This window comes from Sylvia atricapilla, chromosome 1, assembly GCF_009819655.1.
Source record: "Sylvia atricapilla isolate bSylAtr1 chromosome 1, bSylAtr1.pri, whole genome shotgun sequence".
In the NCBI taxonomy this organism is placed as follows: Eukaryota; Metazoa; Chordata; class Aves; order Passeriformes; family Sylviidae; genus Sylvia; species Sylvia atricapilla.
In genome coordinates, this window is record NC_089140.1 from 132,325,063 (window position 1) to 132,338,473 (window position 13,411).

Sequence of the window (13,411 nt, forward strand, 5' to 3'; positions counted from 1 at the left end):
AAGATAAACATTCAACATTTCTCTCAAGAGCTGATCTTTTTTTGTTTTAATTTTTATATATATAAATATATCATAAAGCGTACCATTTCCTCATTTCAGTACAGATTTTTTGAACTTTACTAAAATAAATGAAATATAAATGCTACAATTTTATGTTTAAAACAAGTTTTGATGACAGCCTTCCCCTAAGAGCAGGCCCAGAAACTCTGTTAGCTACATGGAGAGAGACAAAAACACCTCCAAAACTTCCTCCTATGCAAGAGCATTCAGAACAGCAGATGTGCCTTAGCTGGAGCTGCTTGCAGGTGCTCCGTGAGTTCCTCACGTGAATGTCCACTCTCCCTAGTAGCAACTGCTTTATTACTAACCTGAAAATTTCACATTCAACATGTATCTCCCTTAAATTTATTGTCAAGACCCAGCTTTTCATATCTGTGTCTGCTTTTGCTGATCCCAAACAGCAAGAGGTATTGTCAGTTGTGGATTTGGAGATCAGGATTGCAAATTGCTGAATTTTCAGATAAAGCCATATGACTTCAACCACTGTAAACCTAGTAAAAAAATGTCAACCTTCATTTTGTCCCTTCTCCTTCACAACCTGGAAAGTGTTCACAGCATTGAAACAACGAGGCATGGGAGTGGATGATACCCCCCCACACACGTTTTGCGCCTTCATACTTCTTCCCAGTCCTGTCTTTGATCTTAACTGGTGCCTCCTGGACAGGAGAGGAGGTTCCAGGTAAATCCTACCCACCCATCACAACCCCTTTGGTTCAGCCTTACTACACTTTCAGGTCCTGCAAGTGAATACCTAACAACTAAAGCAGCAATCTAAAATCTGTCAGTGTGTCTTGCTGCCAAGGGGTTTGTTGTTGGTTTACTCCTCCTCAACACATACTTTCCAAAACACATACAGAACAAACAAACAAACAAAAAAACAAAATGAAATTTTAAAAACAATGATAACACCACAATATCTGTTTAAAACAGTACTGCCCGTGCTTTGGACAAATTGTTAAGAGCAATTCAGCATTCTTATAATTAATCCACAACAAAATAAGCTATAAGATGCCACAAATGAAGGCATAATTGGCCATACAGAGGCAATACTACCATGAATGTTGTTTGGCAAGAAAAAAAAAAAAACAAAGCAGATACATAATTCATCCAAAGGACAGGTTCAGAACTGCCCGGCACTGCTGGGATCACACTGCAGGAGACGGACTATGGACGGATCACTCTTGGCGCCTCGGATGAACTCTTCCAGAGAGAGCTTTCCTAGAAAAGAAACACATTCATTTAGCACACCTGGTGGGTTGCAGCACACCTGTCAAGCCTCTGGACAAGCATGGTGGAAGGAAGCTGGGGAAGCCAGGAAAATCCCCTGGGAAAGCAACCCTGCAAGGTGAAGCCCTGCCTGCCTACACCCCGTTGGGCTGCAGACGATCCCTTGTGTGGGGACACCCCGGCCACCCCCTGCAGGGTGCCTACCATCACGGTTGGTGTCCATCTGGCGGAAGATCTTCTCAGTCCTCTTCTCGGGTGTTGACTCATCTTCTGGCATCTTCATTACAGAAGAAACCATCTTATAGATTGCCTGTGTGATAGACAGGGGCAAAGAGCTGGTAACAAGCACATTATTTTGGTGCAAGGGTATGATGATCTTCTTGTGACAGAAACAGGCAGAAAATATCCTTGGAGCACCAGCAAGACCTGCTCTTTGGACGTTGAAGGGTGTTGGGTGGCACCAGTGCATGCAGCTTCCCTCTTCAGTGGGACACCCGTTTGCAAAATACTGTGTTTCTTTAGTCATGGTCAAACACCACGTGGGTTTGGACTAAGGTTACATTTTTCCTTATTAAAACAGTCTTTGGACAAATTTATAATTTGTACAACACATTAGGCAATGGCAGTTCCCAGAGCCTGGAGGAACAGCCAGGGCACCATGGTCCTGTCCTGTGTTGTGATGCATCTCCATGCTTTGCCACACAGGCTTGATCCTCACCACACCTGTCTCCTCACCCTGCCTTTGCTTCTCCCCCATCTCCTTTCCCTCCCTCCCTGTCAGCACCCTGTCCTGGGGAGAACAATGACTCACTTCCTGCATTTGCTGCATCTCACGGATAACAAAGACTGGACCATCAAGGAGGCGGCCTTTTCACTGGGGGTCGGTGCGTGTGCACAGCTCAAAATCCCTTTCACAATTCACTCCACAGAGACCAGATGCTCTGGTCCTACAGAGGACCACCACCACCCATAGCTGTTCTCAGCACAGACAAATCCTTTGTGGCAAACATAAGCATGCAGCACCGGTAAACACCAGGGCTTTGTGTTAGGCATCCCTGCGGTGCCACGCCTGGGAGAGCAGCAGCACTCAGAGGGGCTGCAGGGTGGTGGCCTTGGGGGTTCCTCCAAGCCACGTGGAGAGGCAGCACATCCAAGCCCAAGGCAGCATCCATTGCCCTGGTCCAACTGCTCCCCTCTGCTGTCTACTGCAACTCATTGGCTGTCACCTGCTGTCGTCTGACTGCTTGAGTTATTTGTTCTTCCTTTCCTTTCCTCCTGCTCTGGGAGGGGGGTCCTTGGTGCATGCCAAGATTTCTCATTGGGTCACTCCTCCCTCCTCTTTCCCTTCATGAAGGCACTCTGCCTCGCAGCTCAGATCATCTGGCTCAGGATCCCCAAGGACTGGCTCCAGGAATGTAACAGCACAGATGGAGGATGCCACTAAGTAGCACAGACATTTTACACTCAGATGAGGGAGCATCCACTTCCTTGGCCATCTCGCTGGCTTTTCCTCTGCCAACAGCTCACCCTTCACATCTCCCAGGAGAATTAGTGTTCCAGAGCACTGGGCAGAGCCTCACTAGAGGCAGGGATGCTGTCCACACAACCACGATACTCTGATATCAGGAATACAAAAGAAAGGATGAACATGCAAGTATGTAAACACAGGGATGAGGGAGCTGCAGGAAGAAGGCAATAGGGAAAGAAATAATGGAAAGGGCGGACAGTAAGAATTTAGACCTTGCTCATCCTCATCAGCATGCAAGGCTTGCAAGGGTCAGAGCAGAGATGAGCCTTATAAATCTGCCTGTGTTTAAGCATTTGAAGCTGTCTGGCTTTTGTCTGGAGTAGGAAGAAAGGTGGAGGGGTCACTCCCTCTCTCTGGGTGAGAGGACGGCAAAGCAGAGAATCCGCATTGAAAGTGTGGGAGGAATGCCCCAGACTGGGAGTGAGGGCATGTTTACCCGGATCAAAGTAACCATAGTAAGAATATGCAGATTTTTAGGACAAAAAAAAGCACTTCAGGATGACTTCATACTACAGGGTCCTTTTCACAGAGGCGTGTGAAGGGAATAACAGATGAGATATTCTAGGAAAGCCAGATGGGAATAACATAGTAAGCGTTCCTTTCATGCTGAAAATGGTTACTCTGGACAAATTCTTATGTCCTTACTCAGAAGTTCATTGGGAAGTTTTCCCAAAGTAAAAGCCAGCTAAAGCTGATTAAGAATCTTGAGACTTGCCCCATATTAATTCAGTGCAGCTACACAAAACTCTTTATTGTATGTTTGAAAGAGCAAGCTCTGAAAGGAATCTGGTTTCATGTGATGATTACACAGAGCTGGGCTGTACTAACCCTGGGCTAAGACCAGGGGCCAAAAGGCTGCAGAGGTTCCACTCCACATGGAGTGTGACTCCTCAACCTCCCAGAACCTGGGCTGAAAACCATCAGTGGCATTCAGCACTGGAAGCTGACACCTGTCAGCAGCCTCCTGAGTCAGGGCAGCTTTAACAGGTGAACTTCCGGCAGGAGTGCTCCTTACAGCTCCCTGGCACTCCTGAATGTCACCAGGAAATGTCACCAGAGCCCTGTGTACGTCACTGGAGCAAGCACAGGCTCCCGCTTCATCTGCTGCCCTGCTGAACTCTCTCCTTTGATTTTCCAATTCCATGTGGATGAGCAGCAATGGGTGATTCTAGGGCAAATCTCATCCCTCTGCCCATTCACACAGGTTTTGCCAGTTGCTGGCTGCCACTGCTGCACTCAGGTCAGAAGCTTTGGTGAGGGCTGCATTTTCCTGGTATACCTGGCCAACTGTCAAAAAGTTCATTATGTGATGGCAGCAGCAATGACAGCACAAATTTTCAGTTGATCTTTTTTACTCTGTTGAAATAAATTCTGATGGCTAGAAGTCTCATGAAGTGAATGATTGGCCTGAAAAAATTGTTTTCCTCTCAGTCTCATGGAGATTTTTGACACTGTCTTTACAGAGCCATATCAGCTTTTGCTTCTTTCCATACTAGCTTCTGTTTCTTCCTGGCATGCAACTAAGTTATCCCATCAAATGAAACGTGTGTGCTCTGTTTTTATTAAACTGAAAGTGTTATTCTTGTCTCTGCTCAGTATTCTTAAAATGCCTTTTGAGTCCATACAGTGAAAAAATGTATCCTTAGAACAAGGTTTCCATCTCTCCTTTGAACTCTTATTTTAAGAGACTAGCCAAATATGTCCCGTTTCAGCAAGGGGAACAAATCTGCTAACTGGTTTGCAGCTATTTTTGAATGGAGTGGGCTATTTAGATTATAGGTAAACATACGGGACACATGAAAAGCCTGAGACATGAATCTGAGAGGAACTGTGACAAGGTCTGTCAAGAGGGCAGGCTATGAAGCCTCTTCTCACAGTAGTCTGCAGATGTGCTAAGTCTGGTAAGTGCAGCAGTATCCTGTGGACCTTCTTTTTTGAGGCTCTGCAGCTGTCAGCCCACCACCTAAAGTCCTTCAGCTTGCAAACTGTGCAGTTGGCTCCATGTGGATCTCTAGGCAGGGCTTTTTGGAGACTGGTGTAGGGACAGGCACGGTGAGTGCACTGGGCTGTGCCTGCATGGTTAAAGGCACGATGGTGCACGAAGCTTAAAGGAACGCAGGTGCTTTGCCATCGAGTACATCCCTTCACAAGGAAAACAGGCCTTAGGAAGGTGTTATGGACCATTCACCTTCACCTCCTTGGCAGCTGGCCAGCCATGAGGGCTCCTGTGGGACATCTTAACCAGCAGTTCTGCTGTTCCAGTGCTGCTGCTGCTGCTGCCACTGTTACCTCAATCTCCTTAATGCAGCGCTGAGCAGGAGCGCCACACCTGCACTGCCTGCAGTGCTGTTAGGTTAGGCTGGAGCAATGGAAAGAAAATGCAAGGAAGCAAAACAGTGAAAAATCACTGCAGAGAGAGGGCTTTCAAAGCACGAAGAAAAGCAGACTGAAAAAGAAGGAAAGTGTGCCTTGCCCCCATGCTATTTAAAATACAGTAATCCCACAGTAACAGGGAAAGTATTTTTCTGTGAAATGAAGACTTTTAGACTAAAGGTGTTTCTTATAGCATTCATTTTGATATATTGTCTCAGGCAAAAATCCCAATGAAAACATAATCCTGCTCTATCAATTTACAAATGTATGCTAGATAAGGGATTTGCAATAAGTTCCTTTGAGACATATATCAGAGATACGTCAGAGTTCTGATTTTCACTCTCAGAAAAATTGTGATTGTTGAGGGCCCCCAGGAAGACATTTGATAGAGAATCCTGGCATTCCATATGAAAAAATAATCATCTTTCATAAATGAAAGTGATAGTTGTTTGCTAGCTTTTCGTATCTAATCACTCTACATGAAAGGAACCTCTCGACAAAGCAAGAAAATACGTTAATCTGGTTCAGTTTCAGATATCAACTGAACATGTTTCCAGAGACTCCACAACAAATCCCATCCCACTGGGAGGAGCTCCTGGTGATCAGGGCAATACAGGGAGACCAATGCATTCAGAACAACCTGAAAGAAGAGAACAGGGTGAGATCTACAAGCACACTGCCTTATGGGAAGCTCCATCACAGAAAGGGCAGCTTTTGTGGTTTGAAAATTGCTGATAGTCCATGGTACAGAAATAACTGTTTTTCAGGCTGTTCACTTCCATAATTGCTTTTTGTGTGGTCCCTCAAAATTGGGTCCCTCAAAATTGGGTCCTTCAAGATGAGGTGAGATTATAAGTATCACGCAGTTGAGTTTCACATTCAGTGTGAAAAGAGGAGAGAGCCAAACCTCTCAAGAAGCGCAGAGGGATGGCTGGAGTGCCAGGCAGAGGGCTGTGCACAGCCAAAGTGCTGCTCAGGGTTGGATATGCACACTGACAGAACACCACCCTATGCCGACCCCTCAGCTGCTATTTTGTTTGATGATGGCATCATGGCTGTAAAAGACAATGCTGTGATTTGGTACTGACATAAATGTCAAGAGGAGGCAGAGCATTCCAGCCTCTAGACTTGCTGGCAAGCAGATCTGGGGTAACTGGAAAAGTTTCCAGGTTTGCTGGTCCTTGTTTGGCTCACTACAGAAAATCTGGCCACTGGTATTTTCATTTTATTTGACATGAACAAATCTGTGGCCTTGTTCCGCCTGTCTGTAGATCTCCTTGCCTGGGGGCTTGTGCTGCCTGTTGGCACGGTGCCCTCCTGGGCTCCTCGACAGCAGGGAGGGGTCCTGCCGCCCCTGGGGTGTCTCCTCCTCCAGAGGAGCCGGTGGTCACCCGGCTCCTTGTGTTTCCTATGTACTGTGTTAGCTCTTCAGGGATTCTTTCTGTTTTCTCACGAGGAGAAATACAGCCAGAAAAACAGTAATTGACAGGCTGTTTACCCTGCCTGGGGGAGAGGAAGATTTGTAAGGAACAGAGGATCTTCTAATGCAAATATTCCATGGGGTTTCTCATGGCACAGGCAGGGAGGTCCTGCTCCTCAACTCAGACACAGGAACATGGAACAGACTAAGTGAAAGCAAAAAAAACTCTAGGTTTGCAGCTGAACTTGGGATCTGGTCTTGCTGAAGCAGTGCAAGTGCTGGTATTGGCCAGTGTTTGAAGGCTGTGAGAAGGGCTCTGGTACAAAGACAGGAGCACCAGCTGTTAGGCTGACTCCCTACATGCAGCTTGCCATCACAGCCTGTAATTTGTGTGCATTACTTTCCCTTGGTTTTCAGTGCAAATATATGTCTGATTAATACAGTACATTGTTAGCACTTCAGAATTTCCAGGGAAAGGAAAGGATCTTGATAAAAGTTTGCCTTTTTTTTTTTTTTTTTTTTTTAAATAGTGCTGCATTATACAGATTCAAGCTGTGTAAATACACTGCCATATTAAAAATGTTTTAAATCCTTCAGTAGAGTGATGTGCCTCAAGGGCAAAAACATGTTAGAGAAAGCCAGCAATGTGGGAGTCTTACTAACACCACAAGGAAACACAACCAAAGAAGCTATGCATGGAATCATCATCAGACAAAGTTTATCTATACTGTCAACTTAGAATGAAGACAGCTTATATGATTCTAATAATGCAGACCTCACTGGAACTAGGTGGACAAAACACCTTTATAATATGTCAGCTGGTTCTTCATAATAACATGATTTTAAAGTAGATTTGTTTCTTATTGTGGAGGGAGCCTGGCTTCCTAAAAGTACACTGCCTGGTTGCTCTAATGTAACTACTTGGTTCAACTGTAATTAATCATAATTAATTCACAGGGTTCACAGAATCACATTTATCAGCAGGTTAGTTGCTATACTCAAGCCCAACAGAGCTCCTAGGGAAGAAATATACATGCAGCCTGTTGCTCCGGAAGAACTTAGAGTGGATATTAAGCTGTAGTTTGAATTGTGACACCAATCTTTGCCAAACGAAATAGCATTTTATATCCAAGCAGTGATACAAGATTATAAACCAGTGCTGCCAGTTTTTTGTTCAGTCTCAGTGCAACATTGCTTCACAATTTGCTCTGAAGGAGGGAGCCCAGGGGTGCCTCTGAGCAGCACATACCTGCACGATTTCCAGCATCTCTGACTTACTGATGTAGCCATTCCCGTCAAGGTCGTACATACTGAATGCCCACTTCAGCTTTTGCTCCAGTTTTCCTCTCGACGTTACACTCAAGGCTATGATGAATTCTCTGAAATCTATTGTTCCGTCTCCATTGGCGTCGAAAGTGCGGAATACATGCTCTGCGAACTTAGAAGCGTCCCCGTAAGGAAAAAAGTTTCCATATATTTTTTTAAACTCCTCCATAGATAAATGCCCACTTGGACAGTCTCTCAAGAAGCCTTTGTACCACTCCTGGATCTCATGTTCTGTAAAGTCTGTACTTTCTAGCAAATCTTGCATGACTTCAGGGCGTAGTTTGCTGTTTTGCTTTCCCATATTCGAGTTAAAGTATTACCTGCAGAGCAAAAACAAACACATATGAATTATTATTAATTATTGATACTGATTAGCTTGGAGGCTGTAGAAGAACACTATGCTGTATTCCGAGTTTTCTGATGATACTTCACTCTTGAGGATAAACTGAAATCTTGGACAATGTCCAGTACTACATGTATACTCTGAAAAATTAATAAACTTAATCTACATGTTGATCACAATATCTTTTGACAGTAATTACACTGAATTTATTGCCATCCTATTTTGCCCTTGAAATCATGAGTTAAGATATGGATGTTGCAAGGTACTGCTAACCAGTAGCTGTGTGCTGCAGCACACTCTCCATCCCAGTCACCCAGCGGTCCTGAGGACCTGGCTTAACGAGACACAATTTCTGTAACTCTGGTGGAAACCAGACTGGCACAAAAGCCTGTGTTCCCTTGGTCTTGTTCCAAAGGGGGATCAAGGTGCAACTGCAGTTGTTCAGTATGCTGAAACCAGTAGCTCCAAACCCCTTCTACATGTATCTTTATAACCAGAAAGCCACCCAGAAACTGCCTCGTTTGTTTGGCATAGACCAATTCTCATTTTACTTCAAAATTAAGATAAAATCTGAAGAGATTTTATCAATGCTAGATTTCCCCACTCAAATTATTACTGCGTTTTTTTAATCTCTATTGTAGCCAAAACCTGGATCTATTATTAATAGTATTATGGGTGGCCATAGCTCTTTGAAAAATCCTCTTAAAAAAAAAAAAAAAAAAGAAAGAAAGAAAAAAAAGTACCCAGGCAATGAAATTGGAAATTCATTTCCCTTAAATTAACTATTAAGAAGTATTACTGGATACAGTCTCTAATAAATCACCTTAATCATATTTCATTTGAGGCAAGTTGATACATATCACATTGCGCAGCACATTTACTAATGATGGATGCCTTTGGGTTTTAAGTTTTGAAGCCTGAGTGTGTTGGCTCCAAAAGGCAACATCAGTTTTACTGGAAGCTTAACATTATACTAATGTGCAGGAAGCCCTTCTCTATTGACAGAAACCTGCCTGAGAATTTGTCACACAAATGACAGTCACAACTGAGATATGATGTATGGATAACTAAAGCAGAATTGCAAAATAATTTAAACATGACTCACACTGTTGTCAGAATGGAGTCTCTGGCCCAGAGATGGATTTAATAATGATGACTGGAATGGTGAAAGAACATTCAATAAAAGGTCCTTTCTTAACCAAGATATTATTTTTGAAAGATGAAAAATAATACACTATCAATACGTGACAGAAGCAGCTACTGAGAAATGTACCACCATTTGAAGCTAATCTACTGTCTCTTCTGTTTGGCATTGGGAAGAAGAAGTTGAGGTTCTCCTAGGTTGATGCTACATTTTTTTTGTGGGAAGCTCCCTTTCTCCCCAAGGACTTTGAACTCCCCAAGGCCGCTAGAGGACTGATTCCTTAATTTCCTCTGTTCTCGGACCAGAATGACCAAAAAGCTGTATTTCTCAAGTGTAAAACTATGGGACCCATCCTAGATCCATCTGTGTCTCTGGGATTCACTGATGGTTGTCTGGTAACATATAGTTGTCGCCTTTTTCCCAACCTGGAAATGAAATTCGAGATAATTTTAGTAAGGAGGTAATATAAGAGCAGATATTTATTTGAAGGCCTTCAGAGGCAGTCCACAGAGGCAAGATGTCCGCAACAGCCTAGCCCCTCCAGAGGTGAATACATTTCATAGGCTTTAGGAAATTAGCATAATTGATAAAAAGCACCGATTAGGAGGACAAGTGGTGATGCAATTTTCCTTCAGGTCAAGCCCTTTCTTTGGAGTTCTTTCCTCAGCACTCTTGGCCTTGGTTCCCAGGAAGAACCAAGATAGCACTGGGGTCTTGTATACCCCTGGGGCTTGGAGTTCTGGAATTTGGTCTTTTGCCTAGGGAAAGGTTAGGGAAAACTAGTCACTAATACAATAGACTACAGAGATACAAATATATGTGCAAAGAATACAGAGAACACATAAAAGAAAAAGGGCAAAAACCAAATGGCATCACAGTTTGGGACCTAGATGTCCTGTCTAAACACACTGCCTATATGGTTCATGGAGAGTGGCCCTCCCTGTTGACAGGCAGGAGGATGAGAAGGCTGAAGAATCCTGCCCCATGGGGATCTATCCATCTCCTAACAATTTCAGGGGCTTGGTTGATTATGCTGACCAAACAATATCTTTTCCTCTTTTCTCCCAAAGTGTCTCCAAAACACTTGAAAAGTGTAAGATGCCACCTCAAAGGTAATTTTTCCTAACTGCCTTTTGTCTTTTCATCCTGATCAAAACATGCCGTACAGTTTTCAAGCAATCCAAGCTCTTAATGCCCCGAAAATAACCAAAAAGTCCTTGTTTCACAGGCCTGGTCCAACAGCTGCCGAGGCAGCTGAACGTTGTCTTGCCTTCCACGGGTTTTGGAAGGGGCCCATAAAAAACAACCTGGGAATTAGCTGAGGGAATGGATTACAATAGGGCAGCCAGAGTGCTTTATGTCAGGCAAAACAACATGGTCAGGGTCTGCCAGTGGGATGGACGAGCAACTGGACAAGGGAAGTGGCCAGGCTCAGTGGCCAGGCAGTTTTACACAAAACCCCCAGCAGAATCCCCAGCACAGACAGCAGCTGCCCACAGCCCCAGCCGGCGGCTCCTTTGCAGTGCTACAGGCAGCACACTTCCCAGATCAGAGAGTAGGGAGGCAAGATTGCTGACTAAGGTGCAAGCCAGCTGTGGTAGGAATGAGCCAGAATTAGCCATACAATCTCCTCCTGCTTTTTAATAACTCAAGCATTTGAAAAATGGAAAACTCAGCTTGAAAATTTCTAGTCCAGAGTCTTCTGAAAAATTGAAATAATGAGGTAAGATACAGGCAGTGTCCTTCAGGAGGTGGCCAGTAAGACTGTATTTCACTCTAAAAAGTGAATGCCTTTGTAGCTGCACAGTGTTGGAGGTGCAACATGTTTTCACCAAATAATAAAAACCACAGAAGAGCAGAGGGCACTGCCTTGCAGAACATCACAACCAGAAAAACCTGTGTTCTCCAGGCAGAAAGGGAGAGCTAACCATATGTGACTTGCAGTACAAGGTTGAGATCCACAGCTGTTGTGATGCCAGGTGACACAGTCAAAACCAGTAGCATTATTCCTGAGTCCTCTTGTGATGAATTGTTGTCATGTTCTTTGCTCTCCAGATTTCTCCTTTTTAATAGGTGGTGTTCTAGGAACCGCAGCAATGGGGTTTATTGTGCCCATTCTATCAACAACAAATCAAAATGCTTTTGTAGTCCAAGTACAGAAAATCATGGAAGACACTTGAAGATCCTCACAATCACTTCACAGACTGCTATCTGACTCTTCACAATAGATTAGATTATGGGCAGGGTGCAGCAAACTAAGAGGATGTCACCTAACAATGACAGCAATAAATGCACAGAACAAAATAAAATTGAAACTGAGCTTAGGCATCTTTTCACACTTTATCATTCCTGTAGATCTTTCCAATTTCTAATAAATGATTAAAAGTTCAAACTACAGCAAGTAAATAGCGAACACAAATCACAATGGCAAAGTAAAATATTGACAATACTGAGAAATGGATGTTGTAGAAGTGCAAAAAGACAAATTAAGTGGTTAATGAATATGTTTAATTGCATTTCTGCAATTTCTTCCTCTGATACAATGGTATTAGATACAATATATATGGATGACTTGCTACACAAAACAACATATCAAAATATTAAGGTCTTAATTCTTAAGGCAATATTTATTGGTAAAAGAATGTGATGTGTTTATGGTTTGAAAGGTTGATACCATCTCAGCCAACAACTACAGAGTATCAGGAAGCAAAGTGTCACTCACTGCTGCTCAGCTGCTATGGAAAAAATCCCTGTTCATTGATTATCGGAGAAAATGTCATAGGCAATGCTCCTTAAAGGAAATACTTGAAGTTCCTCCATTCAGATCCACGTGTGGAGTTTTTAAGATGAAGATGACAGAGTTGTTTGGCCTGTGGCGATTCAGCACAAGCAGAGAGTGACCCTGCACTGATGGCAGTGAGAGGATTTGGTGTGTGCAGACAGCACAGCGCCGCTGCTCCAGCCTTCTCCTCACACAGGGAGCTCTGACTGTGCAGGAGGGCAGTGGACACCATGTGTCTCTTGGCAGCAGCTCGCTGCTGCTCACACACAGCTGTTACCTCAACCTGAAACCTCAGAGTAAGGCAAACACTGCCTGCTTAAGGGACAACCTTGCAGGAGCTGGGAAGATGCAGCAACCAGGAGCACGGAGCCAACTCACTGCAATGAGTGCAGTGCAAACAAACATGTAATGCAAACACCTAAACGTATTTCCTAAAAAAAAAAAAAAAAAAAAAATAAAGTTTTCTTTTTTCTGTTGAAGTGCTTTTACTCTTCAAACTTGACATGTATCATATGAAAAAAACTCCATGCTGTTTTGGTGGGTTTTTTGTTGTTATTGGTTCTTTTGTTGTTGTTTCTTTTTTTGGTGGGTTGTTGGGTTTTTTTGTTTGTTTGTTTTGGGTTTTTTTGATTGAGCTCAGTCTGCCAAAGACAACAAGACTTCTTAATTTTCATTTAGGCTTAAATCTGAGGGGAAGTCCCACGCTAGGAAAAAGTACTATGAGAAGGGGGCATTTGTGCAGGGAAGCCTTGCTCTAAAAACAGAAATTTTAGGCTACTGGGTACTCCACAAACAATGGCACAAAGCACCTCCAAAGTCTAAAGAATCAGTTTGAGAACAAGTTCTGCCTGATCTGTTTCCAGTGGGACCAGCAAGGTGAATCACACCATAGGCTTGGCTACAGACACTGACTCTGTAAAAATGAAAGCAGAAAACTTCTCAGAAAGAAGCAAATGAGAGTTCCATTTTGTGATTTTCGTCTTCAGAAGCTTCTGTTCCTTGGCTTCTAACACACAGTTCAACCTGTTTCCAAGAAATAATCCACTTATGGGTGCAATGCTGTCTTTAATATATTTCTAACACATAATTTGAGAATTTTCCTGAGACTAGCAATCGTGGGACTTCCATCCCTGCCAAGCAGCTGCACAAGCTCCTGATGACTGCTGGAATGGACTAAAGGCTGAGCAGGACAACAGCATCACTCTGAG

The 13,411-nt window shown here is 43.6% G+C and overlaps 1 protein-coding gene across 1 annotated transcript in view; it reads right to left on the bottom strand.

The window, feature by feature from the left end:
* Positions 1-933: 933 nt before the first annotated feature.
* Positions 934-13,411, bottom strand: part of NCALD (neurocalcin delta) — a 49,079-nt gene continuing 36,601 nt past the window's right edge. Inside the window, exons 2-4 of the mRNA XM_066334328.1 lie at positions 7,858-8,254; positions 1,492-1,597; positions 934-1,278 (exon numbers count right to left, since the gene is read on the bottom strand). Of these exons, the coding sequence (XP_066190425.1) occupies positions 1,181-1,278; positions 1,492-1,597; positions 7,858-8,235 (582 nt within the window). The 5' untranslated portion in view covers positions 8,236-8,254 and the 3' untranslated portion in view covers positions 934-1,180. The remainder of the gene's footprint in view (positions 1,279-1,491; positions 1,598-7,857; positions 8,255-13,411) is intronic.